Source organism: Narcine bancroftii, chromosome 2 (genome assembly GCF_036971445.1).
Source record: "Narcine bancroftii isolate sNarBan1 chromosome 2, sNarBan1.hap1, whole genome shotgun sequence".
In the NCBI taxonomy this organism is placed as follows: domain Eukaryota; kingdom Metazoa; phylum Chordata; class Chondrichthyes; order Torpediniformes; family Narcinidae; genus Narcine; species Narcine bancroftii.
In genome coordinates this window covers 316,681,193-316,697,564 of record NC_091470.1, presented here as the reverse complement: position 1 = coordinate 316,697,564, position 16,372 = coordinate 316,681,193, and the positions used below count along the sequence as shown (strand labels likewise).

The 16,372-nt window shown below is 41.6% G+C and overlaps 1 protein-coding gene across 6 annotated transcripts in view; it reads left to right on the top strand.

Annotated features, from left to right (window-relative positions):
- Positions 1-16,372, top strand: part of myom1b (myomesin 1b) — a 196,277-nt gene that overhangs the window by 142,413 nt on the left and 37,492 nt on the right. For all 6 annotated transcript variants that reach the window (XM_069921754.1, XM_069921752.1, XM_069921753.1 and 3 more), the window contains 3 exons: positions 10,679-10,875; positions 13,522-13,648; positions 15,041-15,225. In XM_069921754.1, coding sequence (XP_069777855.1) covers positions 10,679-10,875; positions 13,522-13,648; positions 15,041-15,225 — 509 coding nt within the window. The remainder of the gene's footprint in view (positions 1-10,678; positions 10,876-13,521; positions 13,649-15,040; positions 15,226-16,372) is intronic.

Genomic DNA, 16,372 nt, shown 5'->3' with positions numbered 1-16,372 from the left:
CTGGCGAGGTTCGTATGCTGCGCATGCATGATTCACTGTGAACGCAAGGCACAAAAAGAATTCAAGATTTATGTTCGAACAGTAAATCAGAGAGGCTAAATCAAGAGCTGTGAGTAAAATGTTTTATTTAAAAACTGAATTGATTTGCAAATTTTGCCCCACAGTTCAGGTAAGCCAAGGGGAGGGTTTGGAGTCGGCATCAGGAGCTCAGGTGTGCGCCTTTAGGCTGACTGCCGAACGGAGAGTTTGGATACAGGCATTGGGAACTCCATTCACCGGACCTCCTGATGACCGAATCCCAATTCTGAACCCTCCCCTTAGCCTACACCAGGGCTCCTGTCCAGCCCTAGGCCAGATACAATGCTCAAGCGGAAGCGGGCAGTCCACTGGTCAACCACCTGTGGGTGGCACAACACAATACTGAAATTAGCAGTTCTTCAGGCAGTTGAGAATCATCAGAACAGGGCAACAATAAATATAATTTCCAAAGTCGCAATGGGAGGAGAAGAGAACAGGAACCAATACAATCCAAGGGGAGAGATGAGGAGAATGAAGGGAACGAGGTTGTTGAACAATACCCCGACTATGGACCCTTTCCGAGTCCAGGGATCGATACAGGATGTTCCCACCCCAATTTAAAAAATGGTGGGATCAAATTTCTGAGATATGTAATCCTTAACAAGGGATAGAATCATTTACAAGGGATATTCAAATGTTATTGGAGATATTGGAGATGGTGCACTGTGAAAGGGAGCTGGGTTGACAAGAAGAATAGTGGGAGAGTGGGCACACAGTGATAATGGTCAAGGCAACATGTGAAGATAAATTTGGCTTGAGGAATGGCACATCAACATCATTGAGGCACTGAAGTCAGGAGAAATCATAAATGAGTTTTATTTTCCGGTTCCGCTATACTCGTGATCCTCTGCCAGTATTGATGGCATTCCCTCAGCTGTACGGACCCTCCTCAACCTCGCAAGACTGAGAGCAAAAACCAAAGTCAGGGACATTGTGGCACATGAACTACAATTTGCTGATGACTATGCACTGGGTTCTCAATCTCTTGAAGACATATAAGAGTGGCTTTGCCAGTGCTGCCAAGAACGGTGGATTGACAATCAGCCCGAAAAAGATGTGCACAGCTTATGGTGGTGCGGCTTTTTTTTCTTAATGTGCTCTCACTCCCCCTAACATTAAAACCTGGCTAAACCCCTGCCCCCCGCTTCACCTCCCACCACCAGGGACAACCCGGTCAGCACCCTTCAGTGCTCAGCCCGGCCTAGGGCGCAAAAAGGTCTGGCATTGGCCCTGGCTACAGCAAATAAAATGGGAAGCTCAAGGGGAGCAGCCAGTGTGTGTGAGTGGCCCAGTATAGGTCTGGAATGTTTGAGGCTTTTGCTCGAGAGGTTTCGGTGAGCAGAATATGCTACAGGTAAGGTAACTTCATAGTAATCAGAGTAGAAAACTCTGGCTCGAAGCTGCAGGATGTGGGAAATTTGGAGCAGCACAAGGGTTACTGAATTCCACATGTGAAAGAGATGCATCCAGCTGCAGCTCCTTACAGACCGTGTTAGGGAAATGGAGCTGGAGCTGGATGAATTCTGAATCATTTGGGAGGCAGAGAGGGTGATAGACAGAAACTATAAGGAGATAATCACACCTAAGAGGCAAAAGGCCGGTAACTGCTTGACTGTTAGGAGAGGGGAGGGGAATAGGCAGTCAATGCAACACCCCTGTGGCCATTCCACTCAGCAATGAGTATGTGGTGATATGTAATTACACCACTAGGTCACCAGGGGTCATCCTGGTGACTTTGTACATAAAGCAGTCTAGCCTTCCAGTTCGCCTTGCAGAGAGACAAGACCTCTTGGTGTACAGATTAGTTTATTAAAGCTGTTTTATACTTACACTGCTGGTGTGGTTATTGTCAGTATACTGTTGGGGGTGGATGACCTCTCTGGGCAAGGTGGCAGCCAGACCAATAGCACTGTGGTCAGCTCTAAGCCTCAGAAGGGAAGGGTGAAGTCATAGGGAACTTGATAGTTAGGGGAACAGATAAGAGATCTGTGGCCACAAAAGAGATTCCAGGATAGAATGTTGCCTCCTGGATGCTTGAGTCCAGAATGAATTTGAATGGTTGAGTCATGGCTAAATGAATGTCATTGGGAGCTGAATGTTCAAGGATATAGAGTGTATCAAAAGGATAGGGAGGTAAGCTGAGGGGATGGCATGGCTTTGTTAGTAAGGAATAACATTAAATTATTTGAAAGAGGTGACAAAGGATCAGAAGATATGGAATCATTGTGAGTTAAGAAATGGCAAGGGTAAAAAGACACTTGACAGTTATATACAGACTTCCAAACAGCATCAGGGATGCAAGTAATAAATTATAACAGCAAATAGAAAAGCTGTGCCAGAAAGGCATTGTTCTGTTCATCATGTGGATTATAACATGCAAGAAGATGGGGAAAACTAGGTTGGGATTGGATCACAAGAGAGAGAATTTGTAGTATACCTAAGAGATGGCGTCTAACAGCTTGTGGCTGAGTCGACCAGGAAAATGGCAATTCTGGATTGGGTATTGTGTAATGATCCAGAATTAATAGCGAGCCGAAGGTAAAGGAATCCTTAAGAGGCAGTGATCATATGTCAAAATATCCCCTAGCTGCCTTAAGAGCTGATATTTTGTCAATTTCCACAAACCTATAATTTCGCGGACTGCTGAGAAAGCCCCCACCGGTTTCCCAATCAACCTGGCCACCTTTCTTATGGAGGGATGAGACTCTGTCATGAGCCCTCTGCAGGCTGTCCTGATCTCTGCCGCTTTATCCTCTGACAGAGTAAGTCTCATGTCTTATGTATCAATAATGAAGCCAAGGAATTTTAACCTCATGGTAGGCACCAGCACTGATTTCTCAGGTTGATTAGGAAACCCCACATGGCTTAATAATCTCAAGGTGGCTGCTACTGCCCTTTCTGTTTCCTCGAATAATCTGTCCATGATAAGAGCATTGTCTAGGTAACCCATTACCATGTACCCCTCTTTCCTGAGCTTGGCAAACACCGGCTTCAGTAACTTAGTAAATGCCCTGGGCGCCAAGCTCAGCCCGTTCGGCAAAGCCTTATACAGTCGTAGCTCTCCCTTCCAGTTAAAGTTCAAGAATTTCCTGTACTGTGGGCAGATCGCGACCGAATTTTATGTGTCTTGCAAATCTATCGAGACCATGTAATGGGCCTTACGCAACAGCGGCAACACAGAATACATATTATCCATTTTAAAATGCCTGTACAAGACATATTCGTTAAGATCCCATAAATCCAGTATCCCTCTAGTGCCAGAACTTTTGGGTCGGGTGAAGATGTTTGATACAAACTTATGTTTTTTTATAGCTACAACATTCAATAGCGTTTTTCTTTTTTAATGGTGTGATCTTGGCATGTACATCCTCCGTCAGTTGTGGTCTGTGTATGTATGTATATAGATCCTTTCTCCTTATCAGAGGGGTTTTCTGGGGATCAAATTCGATTTTATAGTCCTTCATTGTCTGCCAAATAGATGTATCAGTGGTAATATTACATCATCTATCACAGAATAGTGTTAATCGAGCATCAACCGTTAAGGCCTTGTAATTATCAAGTGCACTCAACTGTAGCGTTCACTTCCTCGACCCACCTAGTCTACAGGCTGGTGCATTCTGAGCCCACCTCCGCAAACCACTTAGAGCGGGAAAATTCTGCTGCCACTGACTCCATGGAGGACATTGTTCTAAAAAAGACCTGCTGGCTTTTGCCGCTTGGAGTGGGAAACTGCCTCGGATAACCCACTTAAATTCCCCCGCATACCTGCAATAGGGGTGAAACACAGCAGGTTCTCTTGCCTGTGCTCTTGAACCTCTGACCATTGCCAACCGTTGCCTTCTGCTGCTCATTCAAATCTTTCACCTGTTTACTGAGATCATCACCAAATAGAAATTCCATTACAAGGTTAGATGGTCTGCACAAATGAGCATATTTTACATTTAAGTCGGACAATCATAGTTTGCATGGGATAACAGCCCCAGAGCTTCTTGTTGGGTCTCCGATAAATCGTGTGAGAGCGTTTGTGCAAATGCAATGATACCTTTAACCAGTGACCCCTGTAGACTTTGCAATTTCATGTCTTTTGCCCTTGTGGGAACCTTCAAATTGTCCCATATCGTGGGATTTACCTTAGGTACCTCCAACAGAGGGCAGTTAACAGGGCAGGGGGACTTCTTGATGGATTCTTCTAGTACTGTCTCCTAAAAGGCATTTGATACCATATAAGCTATTGACCCCACAATATTATCCTCTAGCGGCTGGCCGATACCCTTTGGTACTGCAAACTTTGCGGTATATGGCTCTCCCCCTGACTGGCCTGAGCAGTGTTTGGAGATTTAGGTGAGTCAGCCTCTATTACTGGCCCTTCATCATCTTCCTATGCGTAATCATAAATGTCCTCCCCCTGCTCTGATGGTGTAGGAAACTTGCATACTATTGCCGTCACCAGTTCTTCCAATTTATCCAGACGACTTACAATTTTGTCACTGGTCGAGGGCTCTGTTCTCTGGCAGGCCTTCCTCTCGGACCCTGATCGAGCAGGTGCCCGTCCTACAGAGACCACGCCCTTCCTTGGGCTTTTCTGCAGCTGGTGATTAATTCTCTCCCATCGAGCGGGCGACTTCACTACATGATGTGTTCGGTTTAAATTAGGTCCTACCTGCTCTTGTGTGGAGTACTCCCCTTCACTGCCACAACTGAGGTCCATTCGTCTCATGCAGCTAACCTCATGCAGCGGCATAACGGTATAACTGCTTGCTTTTTGAGACCCCAACTTCCACAAAGCCAGGTCGATGCAGCTGGCCTTGGGCTCCACCTTCAACGAAGATAGGCCACTGCCACCTGATCCCACGCCCAATGACCTTGCTGCTCCTCAGCTGAGACACAGCACCCCGGCAGGCCCGTTGAATTTTTGGCGCTAATGAAGCGCTACGGGGGCTCTTCTTGGAGGCCTTCCTCCTCAGGCTTTGCCGCCCTGCATCTACCCCAGCCCCTCAACGGGACTTGGGAACCTCCCACTGATAATCCTGGAGTTTTTACTGCTCACCTCCTTCTCCGGAGGGCTTGTTCGGGGGTTTGGTTCCATTTTTGTGGATCATTCTCCTGTGATCTCCCTCAGGGCTCTGCTCCTATAAGCCTACTTATTTAGTGCTTTTTGGGGGTCTTTCTACTATGATCTCCCACTGATTCAGTGCTTTTTTGCTCCCGTGCTAAAAACACATGCTGCTCCTCGCAAGTCATTGGATGTAATAGCTGCGCACGTGCGGATGGGACCACTCATGTTGGGAAACCGATGTACATTGCGAAGAATAATGACGCTGCAGAAATTATAAAAAGAGTCAAGGAGATAGCAGAGGAACTGAATGAGAATTTTGCATCAGTACTCACTGTGGAAGACAGACTTTCAAGCATGTCAGGGAAGTGAGGTGAGTGAGTTCATGGTCACCAGAGAGAAAGTGCTTGGGAAGCTAAAAGACTTAAGGGTAGATATGGTACAGTTAGTGTAACATTATTATAATGCTCGCGACCCAGATTAGAATCTGGCGAATTCTATAAAGAGTTTGTACGTTTTCTACTGTCTGCTTGGGTTTCCTCTGGGTGCTCCGGTTTCCTTTGACCCTTCAAAAGATACAGGGGTTGTAGGTTAATTGGGGTATTTGGGCAGTATGGGCCCATGGGCCAAAAAGGCCTGATACCATGCTGTATGTCTAATGTTACATCTCAAACCAGCTGCAACAGAAGATGCAATTCAAAAAGGTTAAATTTTAACTCTTTTTATTAATAACTATTAACAATATAATGTCTTAACAAAATTATCTGCTCTATAAGTATCTACAGCAATTATACAAATATCATATATCTGAAGATCCAACTGCGCTGAGTAGGTCACGTCTCCAGAATGGAGGACCATCGCCTTCCCAAGATCGTGTTATATGGCGAGCTCTCCACTGGCCACCGAGACAGAGGTGCACCAAAGAAGAGGTACAAGGTCTGCCTAAAGAGATCTCTTGGTGCCTGCCATGTTGACCACCGCCAGTGGGCTGATATTGCCTCAAACCGTGCATCTTGGCGCCTCACAGTTCGGCGGGCAGCAACCTCCTTTGAAGAAGACCGCAGAACCCACCTCACTGACAAAAGACAAAGGAGGAAAAACCCAACACCCAACCCCAACCAACCAATTTTCCCTTGCAACTGCTGCAACCGTGTCTGCCTGTCCCGCATCGGACTTGTCAGCCACAAACGAGCCTGCAGCTGACGTGGACATTACCCCTCCATAAATCTTCGTCCACGAAGCCAAGCCAAAGAAAAAAAGTATGCGAAAAACTCAAACTATTACAGTCTGTGCCCAATACTCATAAAAGGAAAAAAAAATCCCTCATACCCCAGTCAATTTAGTCAAGTAAGTCAATCCCAAAGCACAGTCCACAGAATTCAATCTCAAACTTCAATGTCCAAGTTCAATTCTTTACTGATAACAAAGTACATTGAATAGAATGTTGGAGAGAGAGAGAAATGTTGGATGTTGCATTGCAGTAAACTTACGAATCCTTTTGCAGGCTTCTTCAGATGACTTCTATTGGTTCTCGAAGGATGACTTTTAGCCACCTCACTTATAAGGCAAGAGCATTTAGCACAGCTCTATGACAAGTGACCTTTTAGTCACACTCAAAATCAGTTTTTCCCCTGCGAAGCAGGTCAGCCAGAAACTGTCTCAAGTATAGAGCATGTGGTATCTCTGTGTATCCTTCTTGCCTGCTCCAAACTGAACTCTCTGCTTCACAGTTGGGTTTTCCCCTGTTCTCAAAAGTTCTAAGCAACGAATACATTCCTCTCTCTCATCTCATCCCTTTCTCTGCACAGCTCGACCTCGATGAATCAGCACTGAACTGTACCTCCAAGTTACACAGTTCTTGGTAGAAATCCATCCTTTATAATGACAGTCCACAGTCCAAAAGGTCAGTCCATGGTCCATAACACTAAATTAAAAAAAAATTAAATATGTCTCCTGGACCAGATGGAATGCACCCTTGGATTCTGAAAGAAGTAGAAATATAGAGATTGTGGAGGTACTAGTAATGATCTTCCAAGAAACAATAGATTATGGCATGGTTCCGGAGGATTGGAAAATTGCAAAGGTCACTCCACTATTTAAAAAGGGAGGGAGGCAGTGGAAAGGAACTTATAAACCTATTGGCCTAAAAGTGGTGGTTGGCATTCATATCTAGAAGAATAGGTTTAGAAGAGCAGAGATGTGATGTTGAGGCATTATAAGGCACTGGTGAGGCCTCACTTGGAGGACAGGGTACAGTTTTGGGCTCCTTATTTAAGAATGATTCCAGGAATGAAGGGATTAGCATATGAGGAATGTTTGAAAGTTCTTAGACTGTACTCCTTGGAGTTCCAAAGAATAAGTGAAGGGGGGACCTCAGAGAAGCATTTCAAACATTGAAAGACCTGAACAGTGTAGATGTGGCAAAGTTGTTCCCCATGGTAACAGAGTCAAAGACAAGAGGGCACAACAGGATTGAAGTGTGCCCTTTTAAAACAGAAATGTGGAGGAATTTCTTTAGCCAGAGAGAGGTGAACCTCTGGAATTTTCTGCCATGGGGACCTGTTGAGGCGAGGTCATTGGGTTGCTTTAAAGCAGAGATTGATGGCTATTGAATAATCAGGGTATCAAAGGTTATGGGAAGGTAGGGAGTGGGGCTGAGTGGGAGAATGGATCCGTTCATGGAGCAGACTCGATGGGCTGAATGGCCTACTTCTGATCCTTTATCTTATGATCTAAAAGATTTGAAGATTGATAGAAGGATGCACCACAAAAGGAAGGCAAGAGACTCACCATGTGACTATTTGGCAGATTTCTCAAATTAGTCCTTTCCCCCTATTCTGTTGTTATGGTTTTTCTTCTAATTCTAGTTAGTTCATGTTTAGTTAGAAAAGTGAGCAGACTCTGGTAAGCTTCTGTATTTGATGTTGTGAGCCTAGAATGGTATAATGTAACTTGCCACCTAAATCAGCTTTAGCTTCTCAAGGCTAAATTCCAGTTTTGTTTTGTTATCTTTTGATAACCCCGTTTTTGTCCATCCCTGTCTGTTGACCTCACATTTGCCCAAGTCCAATAATGATTCAAATTTAAAACTCACATCATGTGTCATCAAACCCCATTCTGTAACCTCCTCCAGCACTGCAACTTTCCAATAACTCAACATTTCTCTAATATTATTTTAGTGATTCTGTGACATCCTTCACCCAGAATGAGAGAATTTTATTTATAATATTTCCTCTACTATTCCTGTCACTCATCCTGAGGTCATTTTGAAATATGTTTCTTCCAATAACTTTTTGTCACTATTCTAACCTCCTCTTCATTGTGTCCAGTTACTTTTCCTGTGAATTGCCTTTGAATACTTTACTATATTAAAGACATTATTATTGTTGTTCATTACTCTTTAGTTATTTTGTTCAAGAATCTGGTGACAATTATAATGTGGGAATTCAAGCTGAAAGAAGAGACAGGAAGTTGAAAATACAAGTAAACAGAACGTCAGACACAATGTGAGATGCATTAACTCCATTCCTTCAAATATGTTAGGTTCTCATGTCATAAAAAGATAAAGTACAGAAAAAGGCTATTCAGCCTCCAAGTCCACATTGATCCTTTACACTAATCTTATATAAATCCCATTTTTTTTTCTCTCCACATTCGGATCAACTAGCCTAATTTATAGTGACTGATTAACTCACCGTCTTTGGGATGTGGGAGGAAACTGGACCACCTGGTAAAACCCATGGGGTCACAGGGAAATTGTATAAACTCTACACCTCGAGCACCCAGATCCAGAATTTTACCTGGGTTTTTGACTCTGCTGTTGTCAGACAATGGTCTAACCAACTGTGCCACTCTCCTGCATTGCTATTTTCCCACAGTTTAAACAAAGTTATTTTGTAATTCCAGCAAAATGCTGCAATTGAGTAAAAGATGATAACGGTAGTCTGTACTATTTGAAATGGATTGAGTTCCATCATTGAAATATATATTTATTAATGATGTCGATATTACTTTCCCCATGACAACTTACCATGTTTTTGTACCTCAGTGTGCCATTCTCGATGGAAGAAATCAAGTACTAAAATTTTGAAAATCATTTCTAGATGTTCTTTCACTTGTGTGAAACACTTTTGCTACCTCATTAACACAAAATGAATGTTTGCCACTGTTACGTTCTAACCCACTATCACCAGAGTGGTAGCCTGGATTGATCAGTGTCATATTTTTCAATGTACATATTTTCTTTAACATATTAACTTGAAAAATGTGCATTCTTCTTCTTTCAATATCCTTCTGTATTACCATTTCTTAAATTTCTAGCATTCTGAAAGTATCTGACAGATGCGAGAGACTGCATCTCAGAATGGCTCTCCATATGGTGTTTTCTCATTCTCCGCAGAGAAGTACATTGACCTATTGTGCCATTTGAGCTACAGTACTCACCATATCAAGAATTGTGCATCTGATCCATTATTGTCTCTAACTAAATTAGTTTATGTCCCTTTTAATAGAGCAATGATGTTGGAATCTCCAGAGCATTCCACAGCTTGTAATGCTCAAAGTAATTTCTGGTTTGCGTTCACAATATAATATAATAACTCCTTCAAATTCAAGCCAAAAATAAAGTTGAATTTACTTCACTATATGGTCCAATTAAAAGCCAATACATGTTTGTACAATATGTAAGACAAAATAGTATTTTTTGAGTGGAGATAATAAACAAGAACACTTTACATAAATGACAAAATGCTGTTGAACCATTTCTTCTGTCAACTTCTCTTAATGTGATTACCCTCAGAATAGAGTGTCTACATCAGGAACATGGTGTCAGATGTGCAAACAATGTGAGCTGACCATTGGCTCAATGTTATTAGGGCATTAGTTTTGGGAATGTGACATTGGGAGAGGACGTTGATGGTTTGTTTATTCTGCCAGTGGATTTGGAAGATTTTGTGGAGGCACCACTGGTGGTATCTGTTTCTTCTTTTTACAATGTCTCCCCAGGTATATCTAAGAAGTGTACAAGAGGGCAAGGGTCACAGCTGCCCTGTGGACCATGAGCTTTGAGCCAGGTTTGAGATCCAGTCACTGCAGAGAACATTTCATGCATTGAATTCCATCCTGTACTACATTACAGTGAGAAATATTTGAATGGCTGCACTGTTTTATTAGTGATGGATGTGTTAATTGAATATGCTCTCTTAACAAAATTTAGGAACAACCCACAGTCTAACTATTTGCCCTGTTTCTATAATAGATGACAAACTAAAGAGAAGTTGTTGAATTTAAATTTCATTCGGCTCTTCTTCTTGTGATTTCACTATAATATAAAATTTCATGCCAGATGCACTGCTAAAGTCATAACCATTTACATGTGGTCATTATATTGATCACATCCAAGATCATTTGAGGCATTACTTGTATAATACACAGAATACTTTTTTTATATATCATTACACGGAAGTGATCCATGCAGCCAGATTTGTACTGAAGTTCAGCTGCCAAGTGGAATCAAATATTAACCCAATATACTCTGCCTTCAAACAGCTGCCCCAGCTCCACCTTATGGAATTACAGTGCTTGAAAGCGTGCATGACTCAATGGTGCTAGGATGGAAGCAACCCAAATTCCATGGTGGCTCTGACATCACTGGTTACTTTGTGGATTACCGTGAAATAATTAAAGATATCCCTGGAAAGTGGAAAGAAGCCCACATCAAAGCAATCAGCGACCGAGCATACAGAGTAGGTGAAAAAATGGCTTATTTCTTGATCATGCTTTTGAAGTTGTAAAAGAGAGTTTTCTGCTGAATGTATTTCTCAAATATCCATCTGATAATACGAAAAGAATGAACCCATGTATCACCTGCATTGAAATAATATAAATATTATTGTCCCCTGAGGACCCTCCAATCTGACCCTCCTTTCAACTGAAGTTATTCCATCTGCTTCATTTATGCAAGCATGTTACTGTTGTCTTAGACCTGCTTGTAAAAAAAATCATTTTCAATATACTGGCATTGGATTCTTGAGCATATCAACAGGCCTTGTTCATCTGGAAGGTTAAATGGAAGACACTGCAAAGTATTTGAAATATGGCTGCACAGCATTGGATGCATTTAAGCTTTACTTTAACAATGTGTAAATCATTTGAAAATGGTTGAAATTCCCAGCAAGTCACAGACATTTCTGGAGAGCAGACGAAGTTAACATAGTAAAATCTTACCTGGAATTTCAGGGCCTTCAGCCCATGATATTGTGCCGACTTATATAAACCTGCTTGACTATCTCAACATTCCCTACCTCACCGCTGTTTTTCTTGCATTCACGTGCCTAGCTAAGACTCTTTTAAATGCTCCTGTTGTACCAGCCTCCATGACCATTCCTGGAAATGGATTCCAGGCACCCAGTCCTCCCTGTGTAAAAACAACTTGCCCTAAACTTTCCTCCCCTCACTTTATGCAGATGTTCTTTGGTATTTGCTACTGTTGCCTTGGGAAAAAGGTGCTAGCTGTCCATCTTATTAATGCCTCTCATAATCTTGTACCTCCATTAAGTCACCTCTCATCCTTCTTCACTCCAAAGGGAAAAGCCCTAGCTCTGTTGACCTGGCCTCATAAGATACATTCTCCAATCCAGGCAATTTCCTGGTAAATCTCCTCTGCACTCTCTCCAAAGGTTCCACAACCTTGCCACAATGAGGTGATCAGAACAGAACGCAATATTCCAAGTGTGGTCTAATGAGAGTTTTATAGAGCTGCAACATTATCTCACATATCTTGAAATTAATCCGCCCACTAATGAAGTCCAGCATACCATAAGCTTCTTAACTACCCTATTCCTACCCTATCAACCTGTGTGGTGACCTTAAGACATCTATGGATTTGGATCCCAAGGTTGTTCTGTTCTTCCACAGTGTTTAGCATTCTGCTGTTAAAGTCTTCAGACACCGTGGTTGAAGTAAAAACACAATGAAGGAGGAACTCAACAGGTCAAACAGTGTACTTTATGTAGCAAAAATAAAGATACATAACTAACATTTCAAGCAAGAGCCCTTCATCGAGGTCCTGCTCGTAAACTTGTTTGACTTTCCAACATGTATTATTCCACACTTACCTGGATTGAACTTAATCTGCCACTTTTCTGCCAAACTCTGCATCATGTCTATATCTTGTTGTAACAGACAACAATCTTCTACACTATCCACTACACCTCCAACTTTTCATCTGCAAACTTACTGACTCATGTTTTCACTTCTTCGTTCAGGTCATTTATAAAAATCACAAAGAGCAGGGCTACCACAATAAATCCCTGCAGAACTCCACTAGTCACTGACCTTCATACACTCCATCTACTACTACTCAATGCTTTCTGTAGGCAACCCAATTCTAAATTCATACTGCAAAGTTTCCATAGATTCTATGCCTCATGTCTTTCTGAATAAGTCTACCATAGGGGATCTTGTCAAATGCCTTATTAAAACTCATATATACCACATCTACCACCCTCCTTTCATCAATTTCTTTTGTCATTTCCTCAATTAAGCTCATGAGGCATGATCTGCCCCTCACAGAGCCATGCTGACTATCCCTGAGAAGAAGGTCTCTCTAAATGCTCGTAAGTGCAATCTCTTAGAATTCTCTCCAATAGTTTGCACACCACTGACGTAAGACTCACTGGTCTACAATTCCCAGGATTCTCCCTATTACAATTTTTAAACAAGGGGACCACATTTGCCATTCTTGTTTAGAAGATGATAAGATTATAAACAAATGCAGATCCCAGGTAAAAGGCTGCACGGAGATTAGAAGACGTGAATGATTAAAGGGATGATAATACCAGGCAAAGGAGTTTCACTGAGAAACAGTGAAAAGCTTATTTTTGCATATTATCCAAGCATCACAAAAGATATTGCCTCTCTACAGCCCCATTTTGGAAAACATGGTAAAAGTATGAAAATCATGAAACTGGGTTTCTGATCATGACAGATAAATCAGATAAACTCAAATAGCAGGAGAATGTAGTGTGTAGCTGAGAGGTTGGGAAGGATCAGTTGAGAGAGATGGTTAAGGTGAAGAGGGGGGAATGTAGGGGACAGGAATCAAATATCTGAAAAAAACCCCAGAAGGGATTACAGTGATCTATGACCTGAAGTACTTTGCAAAAGAATCTGCTGGAGGAATTCAAGTATGACTTTGAGCATATTGTTTTTTTTTTGCTCTGGATTCCACCATCTGCAATCTCTGAAAAACTATCTTTTGTCTGTTTTTCCTTAAATGCCCCTTAATATTTTCAACCTTCTGTGATACCTGGCACCCTGTGCATTAATATTATTGAAGTATCTGTTTCACTGTTCTCCTAATTCTTCATCTTGTAACCTGCTTTCATTAGATCAGTAACCTAAAGGAGAACATGACATATCAATTCCAAGTTCGTGCAATCAACATGGCTGGAGTCGGTCTACCTTCTCAACCAAGTGACAAGTTTAAGTGTGAAGAATGGACCATTGCTGTTCCAGGCAGGTCTACTTATTTTCTAAGTCAATATATTTGCTGTATTGAGGCAGAGTAGTAAAGCAAGAATGAATGATGCTGTTGAATGAAAATTAATGGTATGGGAATCAAGACATGAGAATAGGCTGGCAGTAGATACAAAGGTTTTCTTACAGCCTCATGGACTTTTCCTGTAGACCATGGCTTCTCAGTCTTCCTACAAAAAAAGCTACCTTTTTCACAGTGATCTCCAGTAGTCTCTTAGGGGACTCAAGCCTCCCAAGACCTTGCGAATGGAAATGAGGCTGGTTATGCCTTGCATGCCCTCTACATTTATGGGCATAGAGGGCAATCAAATCTCTGTAAGCAGTCATAAGACGCTGAGAGGCACTGGACAAAGTGGCAACTCTCTGTCCGCCTTACAGTAGACAAAGGTTAAAGAATTTTCATGTATGTTACATTCTAAATGCAGCATTACATGACAATAATGGAACCTTTACCATTACCTTTACCTTTACTGATTTGTTGAACAATTTTATTCATTAGAAAGTTTCTTTGGGTAAGGAGATAGATAAATGAGCCACTACCATATTTGGTTGGCGTCCACCTTTTGGGGATCTGCTAAGATCTGGCTATCTTTTCATTAGTCTCTTGGACATTATACCTAAATAAAAATAAAATCCAAACTGCTCAGTTGTACTTTGTGGCAACTAGTTTGCTTATCCTTTTTTGAGCTTCTAAGTTGTCAATGCTCTCCACTAAACATGTGATAACATGCCATAGTTTTAGTGAAGGTATTGTTTACCATTTCAAACATAGGCAATGTTTAGTTGGTTGCTTTTTCCAGAAGAAGATATTTACAGTTCTATTAGTAACACCCAGCTGAATTATATAAGATGAATGGTGTATTAGCATCAATTTCTCTGGTTTCATTAGACTGCGCACCCTCCTCCCCCCAATGTCTCCCTCTTTCCCCATTCCTGTCTTCTTTCTTCCAGCTCTGCATTCACATATCTACCTCCTCCCCAATCAAATCTCAACTTTTTTCTCCTGCCCTCCTATTCCTGTCCACCTATGGCCTCTTGGCTGTTGACCTGTGCTCCTTTACCCCTCATTTTATTCAGGCAGCTCCAGCTTTTTGCTCACGCTTTGATGAAAAGCTCAGGCCTGGAACTTTGATTATATATATTTGCCTCCTTAGATGGTGCAGGACCTACTGAGTTTCTCTAGCATTTTTGTGTATTTACTACAATCACAGCAACTGCAGGCTTTCTTGTTTCACTGAATTATGTGAGGATGTTCTGATACATAGAGATTTCCTATTCAAATGCATGACAAATCCTTAAATTACATTTAGAGAGAATCCTAGCTGACATTTACTGTTTTACGTAAGTAATGCTCTTTCAACTTCAATACAGGTCCACCTCATGATGTTATGTACACTGAGGTCAGAAAGAACTCTGTGGTCCTCACCTGGAGAGTTCCAGTGTACACAGGACGTAATGAAGTCACAGGATACTATGTCGATGTCCGGGAGGCAGCTGCAAGTGATGAACAATGGACAAGTGTCAATGAAAAGGCAACATCGAAGAGATTCATAAAGGTAAAGGGCAATCCATAATTCCAGCTCTCGAGCCAATTGGATGAACACAGTTTTTTAGAGCGGCTTTTGTTAAATGGAATATACAAGGTTTGTATTATTTGTTTCACAGTTTCTCAAAAAAATAACTTGTGAATCACTGAAATGAAGACATCAAACTCTCTTCTAAAGTTGAAGATATTTTGATTACATTTGTATACTTAATTTTCATCAGATAGTTTACAACTGTTGGCTTTGAAGGTTACTGAGACTTCTCATATGCATTAATATGAGAGAATCTCTTAAGGAAAATAAGGAATGAAACAGCGCAGTAAAGAGGGAAATAACAAGTGATAAAAGGTTTTGAGATGGCTGCGGCAGATGTGTAAGGGAGAATCCAAAAAGATTTTATGAGTATGTTAAGAACAAAAGAAATCACGAAGGAAGGAATATATCCCCCTAAGGATCAGGATGGATGTCTACGTGTTAAGCCAGAAAAGATGTGGAAAAACTTAAAGGAATGTTTTGTGAATATTTTTACTGTGGAGCGGAATGAGGTGAGGGATGTAACTAAACTAGGGTATGTATGATCAGTAGTGAAAAAATGTTAGTGGTCTTAGATTATATCATAGTGGATACATCTCCAGGTCCAAACCAGGGGCATCCCAGAACATTGTGGGAAAGCAGGAAGGAAATTGTTGGGCCCTTGACAGACATTTTTAACTCATCACTGAGGACAAGAGAAATTCTGGAGGATGGTAAACATGGTGCTGTTATTTTAAAAAGCTTTAAGGACAATCCTGATAACTACAGATATATTAATTTTGCTGTCACTGCTGGAGAGGATTTTGAGATATAAAACCTATCTGGATGGCCAGGGAAACTTAAGAAGAGCCAGCATGGATTTGTGTGTCGGAAATTGTTGGTAGACGAGGGCAAGGCAGTTGGTGTTATTTATATGGATTTCAGTAAAGCATTTGATAAGGTCCCATGTGGTAGGTTGGTATGGAAGGTTAGGGCACACAGGATAGTAGACCAACTAGCCAAATGGATAAATACATTGGCTTAGTAATAGAAGTCGGAGAGTAGATGTAGAGGGCAGTTTTTCAGATTGTAGGACTGTGATCACTGGAGTGCCTCAGAATTTGGTACTTAGCTTTTTGTAATATAT